Source organism: Saccharomyces cerevisiae, chromosome XIV, assembly GCF_000146045.2.
Source record: "Saccharomyces cerevisiae S288C chromosome XIV, complete sequence".
Taxonomy (NCBI): Eukaryota; Fungi; Ascomycota; class Saccharomycetes; order Saccharomycetales; family Saccharomycetaceae; genus Saccharomyces; species Saccharomyces cerevisiae.
In genome coordinates, this window is record NC_001146.8 from 586,307 (window position 1) to 611,668 (window position 25,362).

Consider the following 25,362-nt stretch of genomic DNA (forward strand, 5'->3'; position numbering starts at 1 on the left):
AAAATGAACAACTATGCGTCCTTATTGTGACAATGAATTCCCTTCTTAAATCTCTATAGAGGTCGAATAGATGAATACTCAACACAAAACACTATAAAATAAAAAAAAATACAAAAGTGTTTATATTTTTGCTGTGCGTGCTAGCTCATAGCACCCTTACTTGTACGCTATCAGACGATAGAATTAAAGAGACACTTCGTCTGAATCCACTTATACTCTTTGTTTTAAAAGGTACTGCACCTTCTATGACCTTGATTTGCGTAACTTTAAATCCATATGACTAAGTATCTTCCAATCAGCTGTTAAATTGACTGATGGCCATCAAAATACATGCTAAACTAACATATGGACTGGCCCTTTCACCAACACGTGCCATTTTCCAGAAGGCCCCCAAAACCTCATGATTTTTGTAACGATCTAGGAGAGACGGCCACTGCCCATGAACATAAGAACATGAACAAATCAGTAACAATATCACTTGCAGAAGAGAACGAAAATTAAATAATGCAGACATATTCTGTCGTGGAAAAAGGACGCAACTTTGCAAAGTAAATCGATCCGGCTCTCTAGTTATTTTGCAAACGATGTTTACCGCTGTTCTGTCTTTATCCTTGAGTTGTCGTTGCTCACTCTATTGAAGATCAAAATTTCGCTCAAGAAGAGCAGTCCCACCATGCGTACACCACACTACAAAAATGAATGTTATATCGTTTTTTCATGAATTACAAATGTCTATCGAAAAGTTCATTACTAAATATAATAAGATCAGGATCATTAAGAGATAAATTCACTGTGTCAGGTTACTTCCTGATAAGCTGAAACAAGTGGGTTCTTTCCTTAAGATAATGTTCAAATTTACTAAAATCTGTAATTTCAAGAACGTCAAAATTTCTTTTAATCTTGTTGAAAAAATGTTTATCAGCTTTTCTTCTCTTCTTGTAAGCCATCAAGATTACAGGTGGGTTTATGCAGTGAGTGAGATCAAGTAGTGTTTTTTCTAGTAATGGAAAAGCTTCCTCGAGATACACACAATCAGCTGCCAAAACTAGATCAACGTTATTTGCTTGCATAGCACCTTCTTGAGGTGAGAAATCTGCCGACAGCGGCTCACCCCACCAAAGTTCCCTCGCAAGAACTTCATACTGAACTTCGTCCAGTTCTATATTTCTTTTCAATAGTGGTATCAACTTGTCAATGTCCGTAACATATACTTTAGTGCCATCGTGGAATGTGTTTTTTTCCAACAACCCCACGCACAATCCAACTAAACCTGTACCACTACCCAATTCTAAGACTTTTTTAAATTGTTTCGTACCATTGACCGTCTTACTTAGCAGATGGTCAACTGATTTCTCGAGTATGTACTCGCACAACAGTTCGCCAGCGATCCAGACTTTACCGCCACAACCACTTTCACCGCCATCTTCACAAATTTTCAATGCAGGCAATAATTTTCCACCGAAGGAAAGGTCTGTTTGACCGAGATGCTCCTTTGGCCTAGGAACAACTAGATCTCCAAACCCACCAAATATACTCTCCATACTCAATACCTCACTAGTCGCGTTTTTATAACGTTCTAGGGAAAATTATGGGCCATTTTTTTACATAGAGCCTGCTCATCATAACTTTTGAATTATTTAAATACGAAGAATTACTTTCAGTGTTTGGGTGTGAGGGACTTTTCGTTTGGTCAAGCCAAAAAAGCTTAAGAGAAAAGAAAAATCTCTTCTGGTTTTACTTGACTAGGTTTCCAAATTATAATATCCGTATTATTAACGTGACACTCAGTATTCTCCATTCGTTTACGGGAACGTTGATATGTAAACATATGCAGATCCTCGTATTTTAGCAACGACAGGGAGAAACAAGAAATGAGATAGGATGAAAAAAAATAAAAGTTAGATATTTCTATTTAATTAGAATTCCGCGTAATAAATAATGACACGCTATTATAGTTCATGTATTATTATCCATTACAGGACTATCCTCTTGAATTACGGGCGTATCCAACCTTCTTTCAAGTTCTTCTTCAGTTGAACACAACGAAATGGAATCGGCCAAAAATGCCTCTTTGGCCATAAAATCGAAGTGTCCAACCAAAAGCTCCATGTCACGTTCGGTATTCACGGATGCTGTTTCGTAATTTTCAGGATACACTAGTGCTGTTTTGCCATCATCAAGGATTAGGTATTGAGGATTCACTACTAACGTATGCTTGAGATGTGGTTCAAAAAATCTCCTTAGATCTTCGGCAGTATTTCCAGCAACCAAATTTTGAACCAAAAAACCATTTTTCTTAGCCACCTCTACTTTAGGTTCCGTATCTTGAACCTCGAAGTTGATTAGTTTAGCTGTGGTGCGAGCTTGAAATTCTTGTGCTTTCCTTTCCTTCTGCAATTGTTTAAATGATTCATATAGTGGGTAAGCTTCTGCTAATGATAAGACTGGTTTATTGCTTGCGCCATTATCTTCTTTCTTAATAAATACAGATCTCATGGGCTCTCTGTCCTGAGACTCGGAATATAGGCCGTAAGCTTTGGCTAGTTCACGGATGAAGTGGCGTTGAGGAGGCCTCATAGGTTTGAAATGCAAGCTTGAACGTGTTTTATCGTCCATTAATTTATTAAGAATAGCTTCAATTTGTGAACACCATCTTTCTTGCTTTGAATATACTGATAATGCTGCCTCTGTAAACGGTAACTGCAGTTCTTCAAATGTTGTAGCAACAGAGACCAGTTTTTTTAACGCATCTAGTTCATTACTTGTAAAATTATTGGTTTCTTCCTTAATTCCAAATGCCTCCTTCAATTCCTTTAGTCGTTTCAAAGCTTCACATTCTTCATTGCAATCCAGCACGGAAGATTCAGTTACACTTACTCTATCACTTTTTGCGCCACAAGTAACACTTTTTTTGATCCTTCCACATTTACAATAAATTTTCACTAGCGTGGCACAAGGTAAATCGGGACACTCTGTCTTACCATGGCACGGTTTAGGACATTCATGATTACAATTGAGCCTTTTTTGCCCACAGGTCTGTTTACACACCTTTTGGCAATTTCCTGGTAAATGACATGTTTTTTGGCAGGTATGATAACAGTAAGAGAGTGGTATCCCACATTTTATTCCACATGATACGTCTGTTTGAAAACAAACCGTTCTCACTTTAGTTTTCTTCCCACATTTACAAGGTTTAAATACGGTTTCCGTACATGGCGGGCACGACACATCCAAGGAATGACAGGTATGTGGCATTGGTTTATGACCACACGTAGATTCGCCACGCACAACTTTAATACATGGATGATTACATGTAGGTAGCTTCGTGCCACAACGCACGGGTGCAGGAACAACTGTATTGCCACATGGGCAGACCAGATCGTTCGAATCACTCTCTAAACAGGGCGGACACTTTCCTGGGTGACATTTTCTCTGACATTTATGAATTCCACATGATAGGGTCAAGTTACACGGTTTTAGGCAGATATGTTTTGCTTCCACAAGAGACTCATCCAACAAATCTTGCGTTCTGAACAAGTTTTTCTTCCTTCTTATCGCCGATGGCCTACCACTGCAGCACCTATCGGTGCATCTATGTCTACGGCATGACATCAGGGATTCGCATTTAATATTGCAGCGAGGCCTTCCTTGAAATCCACATGGAACTGAAAATGTACTTTGCTCACAAGCACATTTTACACTATCAATTTGCAAGCAGGGTTCCATACAGGCTTTATCATGACAAGTGAAGGGGCACGAATGTTTGCCACATTTTAGTGGTTTACCGCATCTTGAGTCGCAGGTTGGTATCGGATCATCACAATGCTTACGAGGCTTAGTCAGTTCCTCTAGGGCTGTCCGGCCACAGGGACAAGTTTTCAAAGAGCTAGGCAAAAATGGGCATGCCTTTTCTCCATTAATTGTGGGTGGGCTTATGCAAGATTCTATGAATGAATGCTTGCGACATGAGTAGTCGACAACTCTATTATCTGCACAGGCAAACACGCCTATCCACCTGTTCCCATTTTCATCCTTCGACGACTTACCGGACTTGGGAAACTTTGTTTCACTACACTTTATGTTAGCACGAGTGTGGTTACCACAGTAGCATTTTATTTGCTTTTTCGGACTATCTTTACTAATTATCATTTCTGGACATGGCCCACATAAGCCAGGGTGGCATTTCTTTTTACAGGTGTGGATGGAGCAAGATAAAGGCAATCCACATACTTCTTGACAGTTGAAGTTTTTTTTCATAACTTTAGACTGGTAACAAAAGATACTTTTCGAATGCTTACCACAGTGGCACATAATCTCGACCATTCTAGTACACTCTGGATGCGGCCCTAGATGACAAATTTTGGAACAACCATGCATACAAGTAGAAGCATTGCAGGTTTGTCCACATGAGTTAGGATCCAGCGGATTCGGATCAGGATTAACAACTTTACCGCACCAACATGTGGGCCGATTTTTTACCGGAACTCTTTTGCTAACATAATAGCAGTTTGGACATTTCCATATTCTATCTACGGTTTTTTCCGTTGATTTTAACGCCCATTCTCTTATGCATCCGTAATCAAACACTCTATAACATCTCTTGCAAGCAAACATTTGGCACGTATAATCCATCTCTACTGTACAAATCATACAAACATATGAGTCACCGCTAGAAATTTCCTGGATCGCACGTTCGTAATATTGCATATCATCATCACTTTCCTCTTCATACGAACTAGGCTGCTCGTTGGCGTCTTCAACACTCGAAATACACCCATCGCTTAGGTTGTGATGTCTATAAGTGTCACCGCCGTCTTGATTTTGCTCCAGGCCTAAAGACTCATGTTCGGTCATTTGTAATGCCTACGACTGCAAATAGATTAGAGCAGTCTCGTCTCACGCTGTTTCACTTGGTTGTTGCCACTGTCGCAAGAAAGAACTTTTATATTTACGACCTTTTCACAGAGCTCATCGATAATTTTTATAATAGTATATTACCCGAAAATCTTCCTTTATGTGCGGGATGTATAGATTATTGAAATGTCTTTTCCGTAGTACTACAGCAAAAATGCAATAATACATATCAGATATACACATATATACATGAATGTTCTGAAAGTTTAATCTCTTTCAAAACAGACAGCAAAGAAACCAATACCACCGTCACTTTTTGGTAGTGCCCTGATACAACCCTCGGCAAGCTGTTGAGGGTCATAGGTGACTCCATCTCTAAAAACCTCTTCGAACTCTTCTACCTTGCCTCTTCTAGGCCAAGAAGGAATAACTTCTCTTTTTGGCGCTACTTTCCAACCCCATTCTCTAACTGACTTATCTAAAAGAAGGTCTATGACGACTCGTTCATTTTCTTCCGCATGAATGGAACATGTGCTGTATACTATTTTTTTAGCCGCTGGGAAACTCATTGCATGCTTTACCATCTGGAACTGAAATGAACTCAGCTTCGCTAACCTTGTCTGTAGTTCTTCCTTTGCTATAAACTCCTCTTGCTCATCCGGCACAATGCCACCATCGTCATCTTTATCATCAATTTTCCTTCTATTAAATGAGTCAAAAAACTTACGACCAAATATACCGCTACCGGAGCAGCTCGGATCTACAATAAAACAAGTAACGTCCTTATATTTTTCAGGAGTAGCGAGCTTTGTAAAATCACCTACATTGACACTGATGTTGGGAGAACAGCCAGCTATCTTGATCATTTTTTGTAAAACTTTTGCTCTTTCAGGATCCTTCTCGAAAGCGTATATTCGAGTATTATTGTCCTTCGGTGGTTCGGGATATATATAAGAGGCCGTATGGGTAGTCTTATTACCTGGAGCAGAGCAGGAATCTATCACAATATCACTTGGTCCTGGATTCAAAATGTGGGCTGGAAAACAAGAAGCACGATCTTGAATGATAATCTTCCCATGCTTATAAAGCTCATGTGCTGTAATTTTGTCAGACGGATGAATTCCAAACAAGTTTGGAATAAACTCATCATAATAGATAGACCCAGGAACTAGTTCAGACCATTTGTCTACCTTTAAAGTAAACTTCTTCCTCAATTCGGCTAACACCGGCTCAGTCTCACCATTTGGATGGCATTTTAATGGATTGATTCTAATCCATCTAACAGGAGGAAGGTCATTGGAAATATCCTCGCTTAATACCAACTCAGATAGCTCTCTTACTTTCAATTTGAGTTTCAATTTGACCATTTCGCTATGCAATGGGCTCTTAAACTTCAAAACATAATCTTTGATGGGGTGTTTGCCCATTTGAATTCTTTTCTGCTTAGACAACAGCAAATCATGGCAAAGCAATAACAAAGTTAGCCTTGAAAAGAGTGGTTTGCCCTTTTTCTTGGGTATATCTTCCAATATGTGTGCCTTTTTCATCACTTTCTCCAAATATGGTTTATATTTCCAACACGAATCGAGAACTGCATAAATATGTTTTGGATTACTTTTCAGCTTATATCTTTTACAGCTTTTCAGTACCAGCGTCTGCATAGAGCCGGAAATCCTTTCTTTTGCAGCCTCCTTCTCAATATCTTCTAGCACCCATGTTGCATCCCTGTAGAAATTCATGCTTTTTCGTAGCTAACTTCTCAGTGAAACACTTGGTGAAGAACCAGCTCTTCTCTTAACCTCATCGAATATTTTAGGCCAGTTTTTTTTTTCCTCACTTGCCATTTTCCCGCACCGTTTGGAAATCTCGAGGAAAATGCTTCTTTCCAAAAGTTTAATCAGGTCACTAATTAGGTAAATAGAGCTGGGAGGAAGCATATACAGTGTTTCGTCTGTGGAAGGAACTTTTATTTTTCTTAAATGTTTTAATTTTTAGTGACCTAATTCACATAACAAAATATTGAGAAAGGGAAAGTTGAGCACTGTAATACGCCGAACAGATTAAGCATGGATTCTGTAATGGTTAAGAAAGAAGTACTGGAAAATCCAGACCATGATTTAAAAAGAAAGCTAGAAGAGAACAAAGAAGAAGAGAATAGCCTCTCTACTACTTCTAAAAGTAAAAGGCAGGTTATTGTTCCCGTTTGCATGCCAAAAATCCATTATTCACCGCTGAAAACTGGTCTTTGCTATGACGTTAGAATGAGGTATCATGCAAAGATTTTCACATCGTACTTCGAGTACATTGATCCACATCCAGAGGACCCAAGAAGAATATATCGTATTTATAAAATACTAGCAGAGAATGGTCTGATTAACGACCCCACTTTAAGCGGCGTGGATGACCTTGGTGATTTAATGCTGAAGATACCTGTAAGAGCCGCAACCTCCGAAGAAATCTTGGAAGTTCATACAAAGGAACATTTAGAGTTTATTGAAAGCACAGAAAAAATGAGCCGAGAAGAGTTATTAAAAGAGACTGAAAAAGGTGATTCCGTATATTTCAATAATGATTCTTACGCGAGTGCTAGGCTGCCTTGTGGTGGCGCCATTGAAGCATGCAAGGCGGTTGTCGAGGGGCGTGTAAAAAACTCTCTAGCTGTCGTAAGACCACCTGGCCATCATGCAGAGCCTCAAGCTGCGGGTGGTTTTTGTCTCTTCAGTAATGTTGCTGTTGCTGCCAAGAATATCTTAAAGAACTACCCAGAAAGTGTAAGAAGGATAATGATTTTAGATTGGGATATTCATCATGGTAATGGCACACAAAAGTCATTCTATCAAGACGATCAGGTGCTATATGTGTCATTACACAGATTTGAAATGGGTAAATACTATCCTGGGACCATCCAAGGACAATATGATCAAACTGGTGAGGGTAAGGGTGAAGGATTCAATTGTAATATTACTTGGCCGGTCGGCGGTGTTGGTGATGCAGAATATATGTGGGCATTTGAACAGGTAGTTATGCCTATGGGGAGAGAATTCAAGCCTGACTTGGTGATTATTTCTTCAGGGTTTGATGCCGCGGATGGTGATACTATCGGACAATGTCATGTCACCCCAAGTTGTTATGGACACATGACACATATGTTAAAATCTCTAGCTAGAGGTAATCTTTGTGTAGTTTTGGAAGGTGGATATAACTTGGATGCGATTGCAAGAAGCGCTTTGAGTGTAGCAAAAGTACTAATAGGGGAGCCTCCTGATGAACTACCTGATCCATTAAGTGATCCCAAGCCTGAGGTCATAGAAATGATAGACAAAGTAATTCGGTTACAGTCCAAGTATTGGAACTGTTTTAGAAGGAGACATGCTAACTCCGGTTGTAATTTTAACGAACCTATTAACGACTCGATAATATCTAAAAATTTTCCTCTGCAGAAGGCTATTCGTCAACAACAGCAACACTATTTAAGCGACGAATTTAATTTCGTTACTTTACCGTTAGTAAGCATGGATTTACCAGATAATACAGTGCTATGTACTCCAAACATTTCCGAATCTAACACTATAATTATAGTCGTTCATGATACTTCTGATATCTGGGCAAAGAGAAATGTTATTTCAGGTACAATTGACTTATCCTCATCAGTTATCATTGATAATTCTCTAGACTTTATCAAATGGGGACTTGACAGGAAATACGGCATCATTGATGTAAATATACCTCTAACTCTGTTTGAACCTGACAATTACTCAGGAATGATTACATCCCAAGAAGTTCTAATATATTTATGGGATAACTACATCAAGTATTTTCCTTCTGTTGCCAAAATTGCTTTTATTGGAATAGGAGACTCATACTCAGGTATCGTACATCTGCTTGGTCACAGGGATACTAGGGCTGTTACTAAAACGGTAATTAATTTCTTGGGAGACAAGCAGTTAAAGCCACTAGTTCCTCTAGTAGATGAAACATTGAGTGAATGGTACTTCAAAAACTCACTTATATTTTCAAACAATAGCCACCAATGCTGGAAAGAAAATGAAAGCAGAAAACCAAGAAAAAAATTCGGTAGAGTTTTGAGATGTGATACGGACGGGTTAAACAATATAATTGAAGAAAGATTTGAAGAGGCTACAGACTTTATACTGGATTCGTTTGAAGAATGGAGTGATGAAGAATGAGGAAAAACTGGCCATTAATAATTTTTTTTCGGCAACCTTCATGCCTTATGAAAGTTGAATAATAATAAAGTTGTTACAATGTTCATTGTATAATCCAATATATCTAAAATAGGAAAAAGAAATGAACAAATGCATTAAGCTGTGTTTTACTAAGTATTATGGGAAAACGTATACATTAAAGTGGATGCTTACATATATAACACATTGTAATAAAGGTTCTTTGAACATGTTACCAGCCTCTTCAGAGATCGATCCGGTTCTGTTGAGCCAAATACTCACTTATCCAAGGATAACTTTCGTCCCGCGAGGAGCAGTGGTTTTGGAGGAGGTTTAGGCTTTAAATGTGAAGGCTTAGGTGGTGGGGTAGGTTTTGTTTTTTTGTCTTTTGAAATCGGGCCACTTGATTTCAGCATTGTTGGCTTATCTATCTCCCCTTTCTCATGCAGCTTGACCTTGGACATTTTCCTAGCGTTGAATGACTCCTCAGAAGAGTTGAGTTTATCGATCATACGCTGTTGAATGGAGTTCTTCAAATTCTGCTTAGATACGTCCAAATCTTCATAAGATGGTTTGTTAAGATCGTCTTTGGAATTATCAATCGTATTAACGAATGTCGACTTAAAAGGTGAATTTTCGTGTTTCAAATTTACCTTTGTAGACGTTGGGGTGAAGCTAGTGCCTGGTAGGCTTGATGAAGTAAGAGATTCCTTTACGGATTGGTTTTTTTTTATGTTACCGCGTGTGGAATAAGAACCTAGAGATCGAGTTTTCTTTAATTCATCTACGTCTCCAGAATAAGATTCATCTGAAGAGGAAGAAGAATCTTCGTACTGGGGTATTATGTTTTGTAGTGGAAAGTCTATTGAATTATTCTGCCTAAAAGTATGTGCTTCAGAGACAATTGCCTGCTTTAACTTGGTTGCGGAATTTGCCTTGAGTTCGTTGTCATTATTTGAAACACTACTCGCTAGCGGTTCAACAAGTGGAGGATCCAATGCGTGGTACATATTCTGTGATTTGTCAAAAAGTGGTTGAGAACCTTTGGCGGAATTACTGAAGCTAGCGTCATATGCTATTTGTGATGGTTTTCTATTAGGATGCATTTGTGCTGTTGTAGTATTATCAGCCATGCTGATTTGAAATGTAGCGTTCGGCATCGTATTTTCCATGGTTGTGGGAGAGTTCAAGCTTAGAATATTTTGTGTTGCCGAAAGCTGATGAAGTTCGGTCAAATTCAAATGGCTACTGGGCGCCTGAACCACTTGTATGTCATTTATTGGACACGGAACATTTTGCATAATTGATATCCTCTTCAGTAGTTGATAAACGTTAGGCCTATGGCGCGGATCTTGAACCAATATATCACGTATTAAGCCTTTCAACTGTTCACTGTAGTTCGGATACAATGGAAATTCAAACTTTCCGCTTAATATGGCAAGATCACCGCCCTTTTCAAACGGTGTTGTGTAATAGCAAAGCTTATATAGAAAAATACCCAGCGCCCATATATCCGACTTTTCATCTATCGGCAGACCGCGAAATGTATCAATCATCTCTGGCGACCGGTACTGTGCAGTTGTGTTTTTCAAAATGTCTTGCTGAACATATGATAGCTCTTGTGAATTCCTAGGAGGCCTTATAATACCGCATACAGAACCAAAGTCACAAAGCTTGTACTCATTATTGGCTGAGATAAGAACATTTTCTATCTTTATATCACGGTGAATTAACGGAGGTTGCAAAGCATGCATAGCGGCAACTCCTTGAGTAACTTGGCTCATTATTTGCAAAATTTCAAATTCATGAAGCCTGTTTTGTAGCCTTGTGTTCATAAAATCAATGAGACCACCTCTTTCACAATATTCCATTAAGACGAATACTTCATACGAACCATTATGTAACATTGCCTTAGCTGCATGAGAATCAATGTAAGATACAACATACCTATTGTTTTTCAGCAACCTCATAGCATCTACTTCAGCTCTTAAAGTGTTTAGACTAGGTTTGTCTGGAACAATGACTCTTTTTAAGCATGCAACGCTTGAATTAGAATGTGGGTCAGGTGGGTTGATTAACGCGGAATATACTTGAGCGAACCCACCGCTTGTTAGATATTTAATGATCTCAACCTGATGTGACCCAACTGTTAACTGTGTACCTACATTGTAAGTGCCAATTTGAGGTTGATTCATGTTGATTTATCTGGTTGCTTAAAATACCTAATTATGCAGAGTAATATTTCTTTCTCAGGGAAAGAAGTTGGCAAAGAAAATATAGGACCACGAAGGAGAAACAATTAGCACTTTTAGGATGTTTCCTTGGCCTATTCTTATTTTATTATCATGAAAAAATTATTTTTTCTGCACGTTGATTTACCAAAAGAATAGTTAAATCAACAAGGCTTAGAATTCGGACCCTATTGCTGCGAGGCGAAAGAGGGCTATGCATAAACATGAGTTCGAAATAACCCGTAAATCATAAACAAACCTAAATAAGCCGTGGTTAGCGGCCTTTTTTCGTTATTACCCCAAGATAAATGTGCAGCTCTTGTAAGCTCAGCATACATACTTGTTGAGTGTGTCAGGAACTGTTTTCAGGAACCCAAGGTTGAAGTGTTAAAATTAAGAAGCTGGATTGTGCTCTCCATATTAAATGAAGCGTAGTTACAAATCGTTGGCATGGAGAAGTTTGCCTCGTGTTTACATTTACAATACTAAATAGTTGTACTGAGGTTTGACGAATATAAGGGAGTAAGGAGCGCATCGTGTTTCTCTCTTCAAGTTAATACTATGGAGACCTTGGCCATTTGAAAGTACTATAAAAAGCCACTGAAGTAGTATCATTCCCGGCTGCTTCCAAGTTGGCGAGCCGCAAGACTCAATGCCGCTGTATATTTTTACTGGGAAACAGGTTTGAGTGTTCACAGATTGAAATTTTTATTAAGACCTATTAAGTGAAATACTGACAGATACTATGTACATGTAGGGGTAAGTTGGTGTATGGTGTGTACAGCCAGGAGCAGCTCCATCTATAGCAAGCTTGAAGAGTACATATGGACGCTTAGTAACGTCTGGTTAGGCCGGTCTCTCGATAAAACCGCGAACCCGTTTCTTTCCCCCTGCCAGTCCTCTCTGTTAAGAGTTGAAGCCAGTTTAGTGATGCCGCCCAGTACTTCTATCGTATAATCTCCAAAAAGTGTGTATAGTTCGCTTACAGAGGGCATTTTCGATGAAATATCCGCGAACCCCAAGGCGCTCACTGATCCAGCATCTAAAATCGAAATACTCCCATGGTTGTGGTGGGATAGCGAGTCCAGAGTGTACTGGTCAAAGCATATCTCTGTAGACAAATCGTGGAATGGCACTATCGAGTTTTCTCCGACGGTCATGAGTAGACATTTCTGCCGGTTGCTTCCTTCGAACGGGTACACTAGTTTCTGAGTGATATCCATTTTAGTAAAAGCTTTCCCGACACCCTTTCCGAAGATTCTGCCGACCATTTCCCCAAATCCCAGTCCTACCATTTTTTCCATATCAGCATCGCTATTCAGCTTATTTTCCTGCAGATACTTCAGAAGATAGCCCCAAGCGGTGAGTAGTAGGACAATAAAGTTCAGCGCACAAGAAGTTATTTTCAAAGGACCCTTCCACTTAAATGGTGCGCAGTTGAAAAGAAACTGCATGGTTTGAATTATGTTAGTAGCAGTATTCAAAGCGGTTTCCGCTTTGTTTTGTGGTTGCGGTGCGGCAGTCACAGTTGTGATTTCGGTGATTGTTGACGTAGTAAATACAGTTGTTACATCGACCGAGTGACAAAGTACGGTTAGGGAGGTAACCAACGCAAGGAAAAGGACGGTTGTCCTTGATTCTCTGGAGTAAAGCATAATCTCGCGCACGCTCTTGCTATTGACAGCCTCGTTGTATCAACTTGTGTTTAGGAAAGGAGGCAGAATAAAGATTAAAAATGGAAGAAAAGACTCAATGGTTCCAGCGAAACAAAGATGTTTGAAAAAAAAAATAATTCAGAAACGAGTCTCTTGTCAGGAAAGCAGTGTCAGGAAAACAGTGTCTGTTCTATAGTTTGTGTTGTGTCCTTCAAGCACTTTTGGTGTTAAAAAACCTTGCTAAAGTTTTGTACAGGTTTATACCGTTGTGCAAAAACTGCTGCTAGGATAACTGAACAGTTGTTTCTGTGGCAGATGTTGTGAATAGGCGCCTTTATTTTAAGGGTCCAGTGATCCGCGATGTGAATAAATACGCGCGCCTCTCTCGAAGGAACCTTCTGGGGCTGCTTCTGTCGATAAGAAAGCTTGGCAAAGGCCTTACTTGGCATTTAAGTAAAGCCTTTGCTTTACTGCTTCTTTCCCGCCTTTTTGGTGCATTGGGTTAATTGATGAATATGCGTAAAATTTAAATCAGACTATGAAAACATATATAACAACTATTACAAGAGAGGTGGTAGTCTACTTGAAGAGGCGCGCCAGAAGAAAACGGTGGTAAGTACGAAGTTATGTGTAGACTAACTTGCTTGTTAAAAAGTATTTGGTCAGCCGTGCCAAACAGTTCGAACTATCAGAACTTCTGACGGTTCACTGATGTACAAAAGTTGAGAGCCATTTTCGTAACCAGCTTTTTGTCCCACGCTCAGAAGGATGCATTGGTACGGTCACTTCGATATTCCTTCTTTGTGAGTGGAGCCAGAGCTTTTTATTAGTTTTTAGTTCAGTTGCTGTGCGAGACTCACGAACAAGTAGCAGCCGGCATGGTTTAGATGGTTCTGGCACGGTAAGCTGAGGAGCGCTATTATTATTGCGGGTACTACAGTCATTAGAAGATGGAATGGATTCCTTGCATATGTCTATCAGTGCCTGAAACGCCCTCTCAATGAGGGAGGTGTCAGGACTCAAAATTAAGGATTGTTCGGCGGGATGCGGTAAGCCTTCGTATACTAGGTTGTTGGACGGAAAAATCTGATACGGCTTGATCTGAATGTTAGGATCGACCTTACTGTCTAAAGTATCGAGAGTGATGTTTCCTTTTCGGTTTAAAGACTTCTTCTCGCCGACATCGAGAGAAAAATGAATGTGATCAAGAACCAGATCTATTTCTCTTTGTGTGTTTTTCCAGGGACAAGAAATGGAGTAGGGCTCAATCCTCTGGAAACCTTCGTATTTGTATTGGTATGAATAAAAACGGCACTCTGCTTCCTCCATAAGTTGGTCGTAGCTGGGCATTGTATCGAAGTTGAAGGGTCTCTTCCAGAATGGAATACTTTTATTTGAAGGGTTGTAGTACCTTCTGGGCTCAGATTGTTCGTCTAAAAGCAGGTATTGAACAGCTATCATCTTGCGCTCAAATTTAAATTCGAGGGAATCGTAGTCAATGTTCTTTGTACTTCTCAGAAAGAGTGGACAGTATTTTCCCATTTTGCTTTCAAACCAGTTCTGTGGCCTGTCAAGGTACTGTTGCATGTATGAAGGAACTACAGTAGTCAACGTGTGGTTAGACTGGGAAAATTCCGCTGTGGACACGACGCTGCAGCTTATATTTTGATTGCAGGGAGCAGGAGCGCAGGCATCTTGTTTAGATTTTCGGCTTGGATAATGTTTGTGGTGATCAGTGGAATTTGTTGGGCAGTAAATTTCAGTTGGAATGATAGATTCATTCGTCTCTTTTGTTCTGGAGTCCTTGGTGCGGCGGAAATCAAAGCAAGTCACTTCTGCGTTAAGCGATGCGAAATTGCCGTCTGGAAATGACGATATGTGTGGAGAATGAGGAGGATTCCATGACGAATAAACTGATGAGGATGTGCTAACAGATGAGGTTAGTGAGGGTACCGATTCGTTGTTTTCTGATGCAGAGTCTGTTGTGGGAGATGTGGTAGCGTTATTTCTTTGCACAAGAGAAGATGGGAGCATAGCACGGTTGTGGGAGGAGGAAGAAAACATCACGTTGCAAGTATCGTTTACGGAGTGGGATAAGAGGTAGGAGGTTGTCATAGCGGTGCTTTCTTCCTGATGCATGGCAGAAGAAGTTGGCAGTAATTCGTTTATTATGGTGACATTGTCGTGATTAGAAAGGACTGTCTCTTTTACCATTGCCTCGGGTATGTTTTTTGGCGCCTGCCTTGAACTTACTCCAGAACAAGCCTCAGCAGAAGAATGACCGGAATGATTCCTCTTATACACGTTCCAGAGTGGAGCATTCTTGACATCATAAAAAAAGTTGCTGACAGGATCTTTGGACTGGTTGACGTTAAGTGGTTCCGTAGCTGGTCTGATGTTTTCTTGTACGGTATCACTGACGGCTGAGAAACCTTCAGAGGAACCGTTTTCGGGAACAGACTTGGAGGATTGCAAATTAAGCCATTGAAAGTCTAGCCCAACCTTGTTGCAGAAGGCCTTGAACTCCTGGAAAGATGTAGACATTATGTGGGCGAAAAACAAAATTAGACCAACGCTTTAGCAAATTTTTTCAACCTCAAATTGATATTTGAAGATTAGATCGGATGGTTTTTTTTCCTGTGGTGTAGGCCAAGCTTAAACAAGGTTTTAAGTGAAAGTGGAAATAATTGTGATAAACATGCGGAAAGAGTGCCAGCCTTAAATAATTCCGCATTGTTGCTATGTCGTTTTGTTTTTGTTTTTGTTTTCGTCTTATTGGTATTTGTTCATTTTACGACCACAAAGGATCCAGGGCTTCTACTTGCACAGGGAGGGTTGCTTGGTTAATACAATGCAAAGGTCAGAGATATTAAGATTTGTGAAGGGTGCATTCAATGAGTTTTTCCTTTAATGTGCCCTAGAAAGGAAGTAGTACGAACATTTCTCAGTCGGAGTTTGCCGGAAATTCGAATGACAGTGTAAGTTGATTTTTGTGGCACAGAGATAATGAGCGGTGGTTCTGGCACACATTTGTGACGTTGGTTTGATAGTGTGGAGGGAGGGTGAAAAACAGATAACAATGGTCTCTTGGCCCAGTTGGTTAAGGCACCGTGCTAATAACGCGGGGATCAGCGGTTCGATCCCGCTAGAGACCATTCTTTTTTTACATTTCTCGCAATGTGATTTATTTTGCTTACCCTTCCCACTGCCGTTACAAGGGAGGTGAACGAAGAGGCTTGTTAGCATAAGGTTTACGCGTTGCGGTTGTAAGCACAATGTTCTTACTAAACCTCTGAAGATTAATTATCCTAACGTATACTAATTAATTCAAAGAGAATATTTACTCGTTCTCTTTTCATCATTTTGTAACATAATTCTTTACGTATTTTCACTTCGTACTTTTTTCAACTTTTTTTGCCTTCGCTTCTTTTTTGTTGTAATTTTTCAATTTTTTTTTTTCATCGTTGGCCGTCTTTCCTTGTCCTTCATTTTCCTCTCGTAATAATCATTCAACTACGGTAAAGCATGCCTTTCCTTTTTTCTACTCTGCAGTTATTTTCATAATATCTACTGTTTCCATTTCGTGCTTTAAGTTAGAGTTTAATCTTCCCTTCTATCATCTTAATAGCAGGTTCATAATAAGAAGATTACCACATCTACTCTTTGTTCGATTCCAATGTCTGAAAATAACGAAGAACAACATCAACAACAACAACAACAGCAACCTGTTGCCGTCGAAACTCCCTCGGCAGTTGAAGCTCCAGCATCAGCAGATCCTTCTTCTGAACAGAGCGTCGCTGTCGAAGGCAATTCTGAACAAGCTGAAGACAATCAGGGTGAAAATGATCCTTCCGTAGTTCCTGCTAATGCTATTACCGGTGGTAGGGAAACTTCCGATAGAGTTTTATATGTTGGTAACCTAGACAAAGCTATCACCGAAGACATTTTAAAGCAATATTTCCAAGTTGGCGGACCAATTGCTAACATCAAAATCATGATCGATAAGAATAATAAGAACGTCAATTACGCTTTTGTTGAATACCATCAATCTCACGATGCCAATATTGCCTTACAAACATTGAACGGCAAACAAATTGAAAACAACATTGTCAAAATCAACTGGGCCTTCCAATCCCAACAGAGTTCCTCCGATGATACATTTAACTTGTTTGTCGGTGATTTGAATGTTAATGTTGATGACGAAACTTTAAGGAATGCCTTCAAAGACTTCCCATCCTACTTGAGTGGTCATGTTATGTGGGACATGCAAACTGGTAGTTCAAGAGGTTACGGTTTTGTTTCCTTTACTTCTCAAGATGATGCACAAAATGCCATGGACAGCATGCAAGGTCAAGATTTGAATGGTAGACCGCTAAGAATCAACTGGGCTGCTAAGCGTGATAACAATAACAATAATAATTATCAACAGCGTCGTAACTACGGTAACAACAACCGTGGTGGTTTCCGTCAATATAACAGTAACAACAATAACAACATGAATATGGGGATGAATATGAACATGAATATGAATATGAACAACAGCAGGGGCATGCCACCAAGTTCAATGGGAATGCCAATTGGCGCCATGCCATTACCATCTCAAGGCCAACCCCAACAATCCCAGACCATTGGTTTACCTCCTCAAGTAAATCCTCAAGCTGTTGACCACATCATTAGAAGTGCCCCACCAAGAGTTACTACTGCCTATATCGGTAATATTCCGCACTTTGCCACTGAAGCTGATTTAATTCCGTTGTTCCAGAACTTCGGTTTTATTTTAGATTTCAAGCACTATCCAGAAAAGGGCTGTTGCTTCATAAAGTATGACACTCATGAACAGGCCGCTGTTTGTATTGTTGCCTTGGCAAACTTCCCATTTCAAGGCAGAAACTTGAGAACCGGTTGGGGTAAGGAAAGATCAAATTTTATGCCACAGCAGCAGCAACAGGGCGGTCAGCCACTTATAATGAATGACCAACAACAACCGGTTATGTCTGAGCAACAACAGCAACAGCAGCAACAGCAGCAACAACAATAAATATTATGAAGAAAAGTGGAATGAAACAAAAAGAAAGAATAAAGAGAGGCAACCTACAAATCCCAAGATAAAATAAAAAAAGAACGACAAGAATCCATTCATTATATTATACTATTTTTAAAAAAAAAATTACTACGAAAAAGGGAGAGAAAAAGAAGAAGAAACTCAATTTACTATTGCTCGAAAAATAAAAGGGCCTATAAACTTACTCTATTTTTTTAGTTTTTCTGTGTCTTATTTCCTTCCTTCGTCACTGTTTAATTTTTAATACTATTATTTTCCTTTAAAATGTGAAAGTCATTGCTAATAGTGTGATAAAAATAAAGAACGTATTTTCTGAAGGCTTTCTTTATTATATTTCCTTTTTCCTTTCTTACCCTATTTTTTTTAAACATCCATCCCACTGTATTTTGTCGAGTCCATATATATAATTTTTGTTTTTATTTTTTACAACTTTTGTTAAGTATATAAAAATGCTACCTAGCGTTATGGAGACATGTCAGTCTTGAGTCCAGGCACATAAAGGCAACAGCCACTACCACTGCGCACCCGTGACGCTGCTCCAACGTTCTCATTAAGTACGGAACTGTGTTTCGAACAAAAGAATGGCTGTTAAGACCAAAAAAAAGGCAGCTTAACAGGAACCCGGCTGGTTCCACAGGACTTTTCTTTCTTTAGGGAAAGGTTGTGAAAATGACAACCAAAAAGTCGCGACGCCAAATATCAAAAACCTAGATGATATTACTTCGTCTGCCAAACACCTCCTTTCCCTCTATCCAGCCCTTATTTTTTTTCCAAGAGCTTCATATGCACGCCCGAATCATTTCGAATCGCGTACGTGGCAGGTTGTGGCTGGCATCTTTCCCAAAAGGAAACGGACCAATACCACGCATCCCCGAGCTCTTGGTCTTTCTTTATCTTGCATAGCCCAAAAAATAAAATGGGGCGGGAAAAAGGGGGCATATCAGAGCATCGGGAACTTCTTTCAATGCAATATATATGGCACATATAAAAAATTCTGGCTTCATTATGTTAGGTGCAGAGATTCCGTTTAGACCAATTGAACGGTAACCAGAAGGTAATCTTAAATATACAAACAAAAAACAAGGTCCATAATGACAAAGAATTTCATCGTCACTTTGAAAAAGAACACTCCAGATGTGGAAGCTAAGAAGTTCTTGGATTCAGTTCATCACGCAGGTGGCTCTATTGTACACGAATTCGACATCATTAAAGGGTACACCATCAAGGTACCAGATGTTCTCCACTTGAACAAGTTGAAGGAAAAGCACAATGATGTCATCGAGAACGTCGAAGAAGACAAAGAAGTTCATACAAATTGATTCCTGAGATAAACGCAAACACTTTTTTACTCGGAAATTTTCTCTCCCCGATTGTAAATTTATTTCTCGTCTACTATAATAATTCACCAAAAAACAGCAGAGCACGTCCTATATATATATATATATATATATATATATATACATATATATATACGAATATATTTATGACAGTCTAAATCGTTGCTCCTGTTCAATTTTAACGCTCTTTTATAACTGCTGTGGCGCCATTTCTTTGGCATCTAAGATGTGTCTCGGGACTTTCTTTTTCTGGTCATCTTGCTTTCCTTGCCTTGTCATTAACAGAGCTAAACTGTGTTGAGGAAGTGGTCTTTTAAATTTTCAAGGTCGCGGCCCGTGCATTGCGCGGCTGGATGTCTTTTAGGGGAGCGATGCGCTTGCACAAAAGAATAGCCTTGATTTCCGCTATTAATGGGTATATTCTTCTAACAATTTGAGTTTTTTCTCCACTTGTTTCTTTCTTCTTTCTCTTTTCCATTCACATTTTGCTTTACTTTTCTGGATAATATATATGTGCATATATATATATCCATTTAAATATATATATATATATATCTTTTGTCCTCCTCTCCAGTTACTTTTGCGCCAGAAATTCCTTCTTCTTTTCAATCTAATAGAGAAGGGTAGATAGTGTGGTGCAAAAAAAGAGCCTTTTAAACCAAAAATAAATAAAAAAAAGGAATCACAAAATGTCAGATTCACAACAATCAATCACCGTTCTAGAAGAGCTTTTCCGAAAGTTGGAAACTGCTACTTCAGAAACAAGAGAGGGTATTTCTTCGGAGCTTTCCTCATTTTTAAACGGGAACATCATCGAGCATGACGTTCCCGAAGTTTTTTTTGATGAATTTCAAAAAGCTATCCAGAGTAAACAAAAGGCGCTCAACACGCTGGGTGCGGTGGCTTACATAGCAAATGAAACTAATCTATCACCTTCTGTTGAACCGTACATAGTTGCGACGGTCCCTTCTGTATGCAGTAAAGCTGGTAGTAAAGATAATGATGTTCAACTTGCGGCAACAAAGGCCCTCAAAGCCATCGCTAGTGCTGTTAACCCGGTTGCCGTTAAAGCACTCTTACCTCATTTGATTCATTCGCTGGAAACTAGCAACAAGTGGAAAGAGAAGGTTGCTGTTCTCGAAGTAATCTCTGTATTGGTAGATGCCGCTAAAGAACAGATTGCCTTAAGAATGCCGGAACTAATTCCCGTTCTTTCGGAATCCATGTGGGACACTAAGAAAGGAGTTAAGGAGGCGGCAACGACAACCATCACAAAGGCAACTGAAACTGTTGATAATAAGGATATTGAGAGATTTATTCCAAAATTAATCGAATGTATTGCAAATCCAAATGAGGTGCCTGAAACCGTTCATCTCTTGGGTGCAACTACTTTTGTAGCCGAAGTAACTCCAGCGACTTTGTCTATTATGGTTCCTTTATTGAGCAGAGGTTTAGCCGAGAGAGAAACCTCTATAAAACGTAAAGCTGCGGTTATTATCGATAATATGTGTAAATTGGTTGAAGACCCGCAAGTTGTTGCTCCATTCTTAGGTAAACTACTACCAGGGCTAAAGAACAATTTTGCTACTATTGCTGATCCTGAAGCGCGTGAAGTTACATTAAAAGCTTTAAAAACCCTGAGACGTGTGGGTAATGTCGGGGAAGATGATGTGTTACCAGAAATATCGCATGCTGGTGATGTTTCCACAACACTGGGCGTCATCAAGGAATTACTGGAACCTGAAAAAGTGGCCCCAAGGTTCACCATTGTGGTTGAGTACATAGCCGCGATTGCCGCAAATCTAATTGATGAAAGGATCATTGATCAGCAAACGTGGTTTACACATGTTACACCTTATATGACTATATTTTTACATGAGAAAACTGCAAAGGAAATACTAGACGATTTCAGGAAAAGGGCAGTAGATAATATTCCAGTTGGACCGAATTTCCAAGACGAAGAGGATGAGGGTGAAGATTTGTGTAATTGTGAATTTTCCTTGGCATATGGTGCCAAAATATTACTAAACAAGACTCAATTGAGGTTGAAGCGAGGTAGGAGATATGGTCTATGTGGTCCTAATGGTGCCGGAAAATCCACTCTAATGCGATCCATTGCTAATGGCCAAGTTGACGGGTTCCCCACTCAGGATGAATGTCGCACTGTTTATGTGGAACACGATATCGATAATACACATTCGGACATGTCCGTTTTAGATTTTGTATATTCCGGCAATGTAGGAACTAAGGATGTTATTACCTCGAAATTAAAGGAGTTTGGGTTCAGCGATGAAATGATAGAAATGCCAATTGCATCCCTATCTGGAGGTTGGAAAATGAAATTAGCTTTGGCGAGGGCTGTTCTGAAGGACGCTGACATTCTACTATTGGATGAACCAACAAATCATCTAGACACTGTTAATGTGGAGTGGCTGGTAAATTATTTGAATACTTGCGGAATTACATCGGTGATTGTCTCTCATGATTCTGGTTTTCTGGATAAGGTTTGTCAATACATCATACATTATGAGGGTCTTAAATTAAGAAAGTACAAGGGTAATTTATCAGAATTTGTTCAAAAATGTCCTACGGCACAATCATACTATGAATTAGGTGCCTCTGACCTTGAATTTCAATTCCCAACTCCTGGTTATCTAGAAGGTGTCAAAACGAAGCAAAAGGCAATTGTTAAAGTAAGTAATATGACTTTTCAATATCCAGGGACAACTAAACCACAAGTCTCAGATGTTACTTTCCAGTGTTCTCTATCCTCAAGGATTGCAGTTATCGGACCTAATGGGGCTGGTAAGTCCACTTTAATTAATGTTCTTACTGGTGAACTGTTACCAACCAGCGGTGAAGTATATACACACGAGAATTGTCGTATAGCGTATATTAAGCAGCACGCTTTTGCACACATTGAATCGCACTTAGACAAAACTCCATCCGAATACATTCAATGGAGGTTCCAAACTGGTGAGGATAGGGAAACAATGGATAGAGCAAATAGGCAAATAAATGAAAATGACGCAGAGGCCATGAATAAAATATTTAAAATTGAAGGGACCCCAAGAAGGGTTGCAGGAATCCATTCAAGAAGGAAATTTAAAAACACGTATGAGTACGAATGTTCGTTTTTGTTAGGTGAGAACATTGGTATGAAATCTGAAAGATGGGTTCCAATGATGTCTGTCGACAATGCTTGGCTACCAAGGGGCGAATTGATTGAATCCCATTCTAAAATGGTTGCTGAAATTGATATGAAGGAAGCTTTGGCTTCTGGTCAATTCAGGGCTTTAACAAGAAAAGAGATTGAATTACATTGCGCCATGTTGGGGTTGGATTCAGAATTAGTCTCACATTCAAGAATTAGAGGTTTATCGGGTGGGCAAAAGGTTAAATTGGTACTCGCTGCCTGCACGTGGCAAAGACCCCATTTGATTGTTTTAGATGAACCTACGAATTACTTGGACAGAGATTCATTGGGTGCTCTTTCAAAAGCATTAAAAGCTTTTGAAGGTGGTGTCATTATTATTACGCATTCGGCAGAATTTACTAAGAATCTGACTGACGAAGTTTGGGCGGTTAAGGATGGGAAAATGACACCCTCTGGCCATAATTGGGTTGCAGGACAAGGTGCTGGCCCAAGAATTGAGAAAAAAGAAGAAGAGGGTGATAAATTTGATGCTATGGGTAACAAGATTAATAGTGGGAAGAAAAAAAGCAAACTCTCTTCTGCAGAATTGAGAAAGAAAAAGAAGGAGAGAATGAAGAAGAAAAAAGAGATGGGTGATGAATACGTTTCTTCTGATGAAGATTTTTAATTTGAAGTCGAGTACATCTCTTTCAGTGAGTAACTTATATATTTTTGAAGTTAACATCCTTATTCTTTTTTTATATTTTTATTTTTTTTATGTTTATTTTCTATTACTGATTTTCACAAAGAAAGGTAAAAAAAAACATACTTCAGCGGCTATACAACCATATTTAAGTAAATGCACTCAGAGAAAGTATACAAGTAAAAAACCTAAGTAAAGACATAAATATCCCAAAATAATGCAAAAACTCCTCTTTGTCTTTTCTGTGTTATTGACAGTAGTACTAGCAACAGCACCATTTCAGGTACAATGTCCTAGCTCTCCACTTATTAGGGAGGCCAAAGTAAGTTAAACTCTTTGCCACTTTAACAAATATGGGCCAAAACTAACCGAATATACCAAAACTTCGTATTCCTTTGTTTATTAGCATGAACTCTGTCCAGAAGAAACCTTGTATCTGAAGAAAAAAAAAATTAAAACGAAGAATAAACTGATTCAGTTTTTAAAATCCTTGACAGAGGCAAAGTTTAGTTCGAAGTTTTATAAACGCGTGTTGAAAGATCCTCCAAAAATTGGGATTGCTATATCTGGCGGCGGGTACAGATCCATGTTAGTAGGTACCGGATTTATTTCCCAAATGAACGATTATGGCCTTTTTGAATATTCGGATTATATTGCTGGATTATCAGGCGGAAGTTGGATCTTGATGGATTTGGTAGTTCAAAATTTTGAAGTAAAATCCCTGCTACAAGAGTGGGACCTTGAAGAGGATCTTTTATTAGGCATACCGGAATTCGATATTTCCGAAGAAGAAATTGTTACCAATGCAAAAAAGGAGTATAATGATAATGATTTGAAGATGAAGAAGCGTCAGGGGGGTTCTCTGATTACAAGCTCTTCAAATTTTTATGAACAAATAGAGGAGATCATGAATTCCATAGAAGAAATCCCAGAAGACTATATGATAACGAAGAGAAACTTGAATCCATTAGCAAGACTAAAAAAAATATTCTTTCCTAACAACACTTTCACTGGAACTGATGCGAAGATTGAAACCTTTAAAAAAGTGCTAGACTTTTACAAAAGTTTGCATTTGAAAATTAAGCCTAAAAAAATGGAGGGTTTCCAAATATCGTTCACCGATTATTGGGGTAAAGCAATCGTTCAAAGACTAAAAAAAAATTTCGATGACGATCCCAACCATTCCTTTTCGTTTTCGAAGCTTGTAAACTCGTCTAAAAAATTTAAGGAATGCAGTGTGCCGATCCCAATATTCGTTGCAAATTGCAAAAATGGACTTCTTTCAAACGTTATATTTGAATTTACGCCCTTTGAATTTGGATCTTGGGAAAATATCCTCAGACTTTTCGTCAAGTTGCCCTATTTGGGCTCAAAAATTGTTTCTGGAAAGGCCGAGAAGTGTATTAATAACTTTGATGATCTAGGTTTTATTACTGCGACGTCTTCTTCAATATTCAACAATGTGCTCATCTTCATCTGGAATTTGGCTTCTCAGTCCTCCAGAGAAGCAATGAAAGCTTTGAATATGGTTATGGGAATTTTTGGCCTAGGTAAAGAGGAAATATTTAGTATTTCGAAAGACTCCTCGAGATTAGAGACAGACTATGCCGTATATCAACCCAATCCCTTTTATCTTTATCCTGAAAAAGACAATGTCCTAACTAACAAAAATCATTTATACCTTGTAGACGGCGGAGAAGACGGCGAGAATATTCCACTCAGAACATTGGTGATTCCTGAAAGGGAACTAGATGTAATTTTTGTTCTGGATTCTAGTTCGGATATTGACAACTATCCAAACGGCTCCAAGTTAAAAAGGATATTCGAAAAATTAGATGAAGAGAACGTTCATTACCAATTTCCGAACAATGTAAAAACATTCACTCACCCCATTGTTATAGGATGCAATGCTACCAAAAGAACTGGACATGATTCATTTTTGCCAATTATAATTTATCATGCCAATGCGAATCATGGAAACGCATCTAATACGTCGACATTCAAAATAACTTACAATCAGTCTGAAGTTAGCAGTATGTTACCCACTGGAAGGGGAGTGTTTAGCAATGATTATGACCTTTATTATAAAAATTGCTTAGGCTGTATATTAACCAAAAGAACAATGGACAGGCTCCCAAGAAAAAAGAAATTTTCGCCATTTTGCTTACAATGCTTTAAAGACTACTGTTACTCATAAGAG

General features: G+C 39.0%; 12 protein-coding genes and 1 non-coding gene across 13 annotated transcripts, besides 1 other annotated feature; 6 read left to right on the plus strand and 7 right to left on the minus strand.

Moving 5' to 3' along the window:
• Positions 1-295: 295 nt before the first annotated feature.
• KSH1 (Ksh1p) lies at positions 296-514 on the minus strand (the record flags this gene model as incomplete). Its single annotated transcript, NM_001184619.3, has 1 exon — positions 296-514. One exon carries the CDS (start codon positions 512-514, stop codon positions 296-298), a length of 219 nt encoding a protein of 72 aa, NP_878158.3.
• Positions 515-800: 286 nt separating this feature from the next.
• Positions 801-1,541, minus strand: EFM6 (putative protein-lysine N-methyltransferase; the record flags this gene model as incomplete). Its single annotated transcript, NM_001182863.1, has 1 exon — positions 801-1,541. One exon carries the CDS (start codon positions 1,539-1,541, stop codon positions 801-803), a length of 741 nt encoding a protein of 246 aa, NP_014374.1.
• Positions 1,542-1,956: 415 nt separating this feature from the next.
• On the minus strand, positions 1,957-4,854 carry FAP1 (Fap1p; the record flags this gene model as incomplete). The annotated part of the gene is made up of 1 exon (NM_001182862.1): positions 1,957-4,854. One exon carries the CDS (start codon positions 4,852-4,854, stop codon positions 1,957-1,959), a length of 2,898 nt encoding a protein of 965 aa, NP_014375.1.
• A 266-nt stretch (positions 4,855-5,120) lies between these two features.
• On the minus strand, positions 5,121-6,593 carry RCM1 (rRNA (cytosine-C5-)-methyltransferase RCM1; the record flags this gene model as incomplete). Its single annotated transcript, NM_001182861.3, has 1 exon — positions 5,121-6,593. One exon carries the CDS (start codon positions 6,591-6,593, stop codon positions 5,121-5,123), a length of 1,473 nt encoding a protein of 490 aa, NP_014376.3.
• Positions 6,594-6,920: 327 nt separating this feature from the next.
• On the plus strand, positions 6,921-9,041 carry HDA1 (histone deacetylase HDA1; the record flags this gene model as incomplete). The annotated part of the gene is made up of 1 exon (NM_001182860.1): positions 6,921-9,041. The coding sequence occupies one exon, from the start codon at positions 6,921-6,923 to the stop codon at positions 9,039-9,041; it is 2,121 nt and encodes a 706-aa protein (NP_014377.1).
• A 275-nt stretch (positions 9,042-9,316) lies between these two features.
• Positions 9,317-11,233, minus strand: ARK1 (serine/threonine protein kinase ARK1; the record flags this gene model as incomplete). Its single annotated transcript, NM_001182859.1, has 1 exon — positions 9,317-11,233. The coding sequence occupies one exon, from the start codon at positions 11,231-11,233 to the stop codon at positions 9,317-9,319; it is 1,917 nt and encodes a 638-aa protein (NP_014378.1).
• An 836-nt stretch (positions 11,234-12,069) lies between these two features.
• Positions 12,070-12,924, minus strand: YNL019C (uncharacterized protein; the record flags this gene model as incomplete). Its single annotated transcript, NM_001182858.3, has 1 exon — positions 12,070-12,924. The coding sequence occupies one exon, from the start codon at positions 12,922-12,924 to the stop codon at positions 12,070-12,072; it is 855 nt and encodes a 284-aa protein (NP_014379.3).
• A 705-nt stretch (positions 12,925-13,629) lies between these two features.
• On the minus strand, positions 13,630-15,468 carry YNL018C (uncharacterized protein; the record flags this gene model as incomplete). Its single annotated transcript, NM_001182857.3, has 1 exon — positions 13,630-15,468. The coding sequence occupies one exon, from the start codon at positions 15,466-15,468 to the stop codon at positions 13,630-13,632; it is 1,839 nt and encodes a 612-aa protein (NP_014380.3).
• Positions 15,469-16,005: 537 nt separating this feature from the next.
• YNCN0015W lies at positions 16,006-16,079 on the plus strand. Its single transcript has one exon. It is a non-coding gene; the product is annotated as a tRNA-Ile (tRNA).
• A 521-nt stretch (positions 16,080-16,600) lies between these two features.
• On the plus strand, positions 16,601-17,962 carry PUB1 (Pub1p; the record flags this gene model as incomplete). Its single annotated transcript, NM_001182855.1, has 1 exon — positions 16,601-17,962. One exon carries the CDS (start codon positions 16,601-16,603, stop codon positions 17,960-17,962), a length of 1,362 nt encoding a protein of 453 aa, NP_014382.1.
• A 1,115-nt stretch (positions 17,963-19,077) lies between these two features.
• PBI2 (Pbi2p) lies at positions 19,078-19,305 on the plus strand (the record flags this gene model as incomplete). The annotated part of the gene is made up of 1 exon (NM_001182854.1): positions 19,078-19,305. The coding sequence occupies one exon, from the start codon at positions 19,078-19,080 to the stop codon at positions 19,303-19,305; it is 228 nt and encodes a 75-aa protein (NP_014383.1).
• Positions 19,306-20,012: 707 nt separating this feature from the next.
• HEF3 (translation elongation factor EF-3) lies at positions 20,013-23,147 on the plus strand (the record flags this gene model as incomplete). Its single annotated transcript, NM_001182853.3, has 1 exon — positions 20,013-23,147. The coding sequence occupies one exon, from the start codon at positions 20,013-20,015 to the stop codon at positions 23,145-23,147; it is 3,135 nt and encodes a 1,044-aa protein (NP_014384.3).
• A 66-nt stretch (positions 23,148-23,213) lies between these two features.
• Positions 23,214-23,301: an origin of replication (ARS1424; Autonomously Replicating Sequence).
• Positions 23,302-23,379: 78 nt separating this feature from the next.
• SPO1 (putative carboxylic ester hydrolase) lies at positions 23,380-25,359 on the plus strand (the record flags this gene model as incomplete). Its single annotated transcript, NM_001182851.1, has 2 exons — positions 23,380-23,484; positions 23,569-25,359. 2 exons carry the CDS (start codon positions 23,380-23,382, stop codon positions 25,357-25,359), a joined length of 1,896 nt encoding a protein of 631 aa, NP_014386.2.
• Positions 25,360-25,362: the final 3 nt, after the last annotated feature.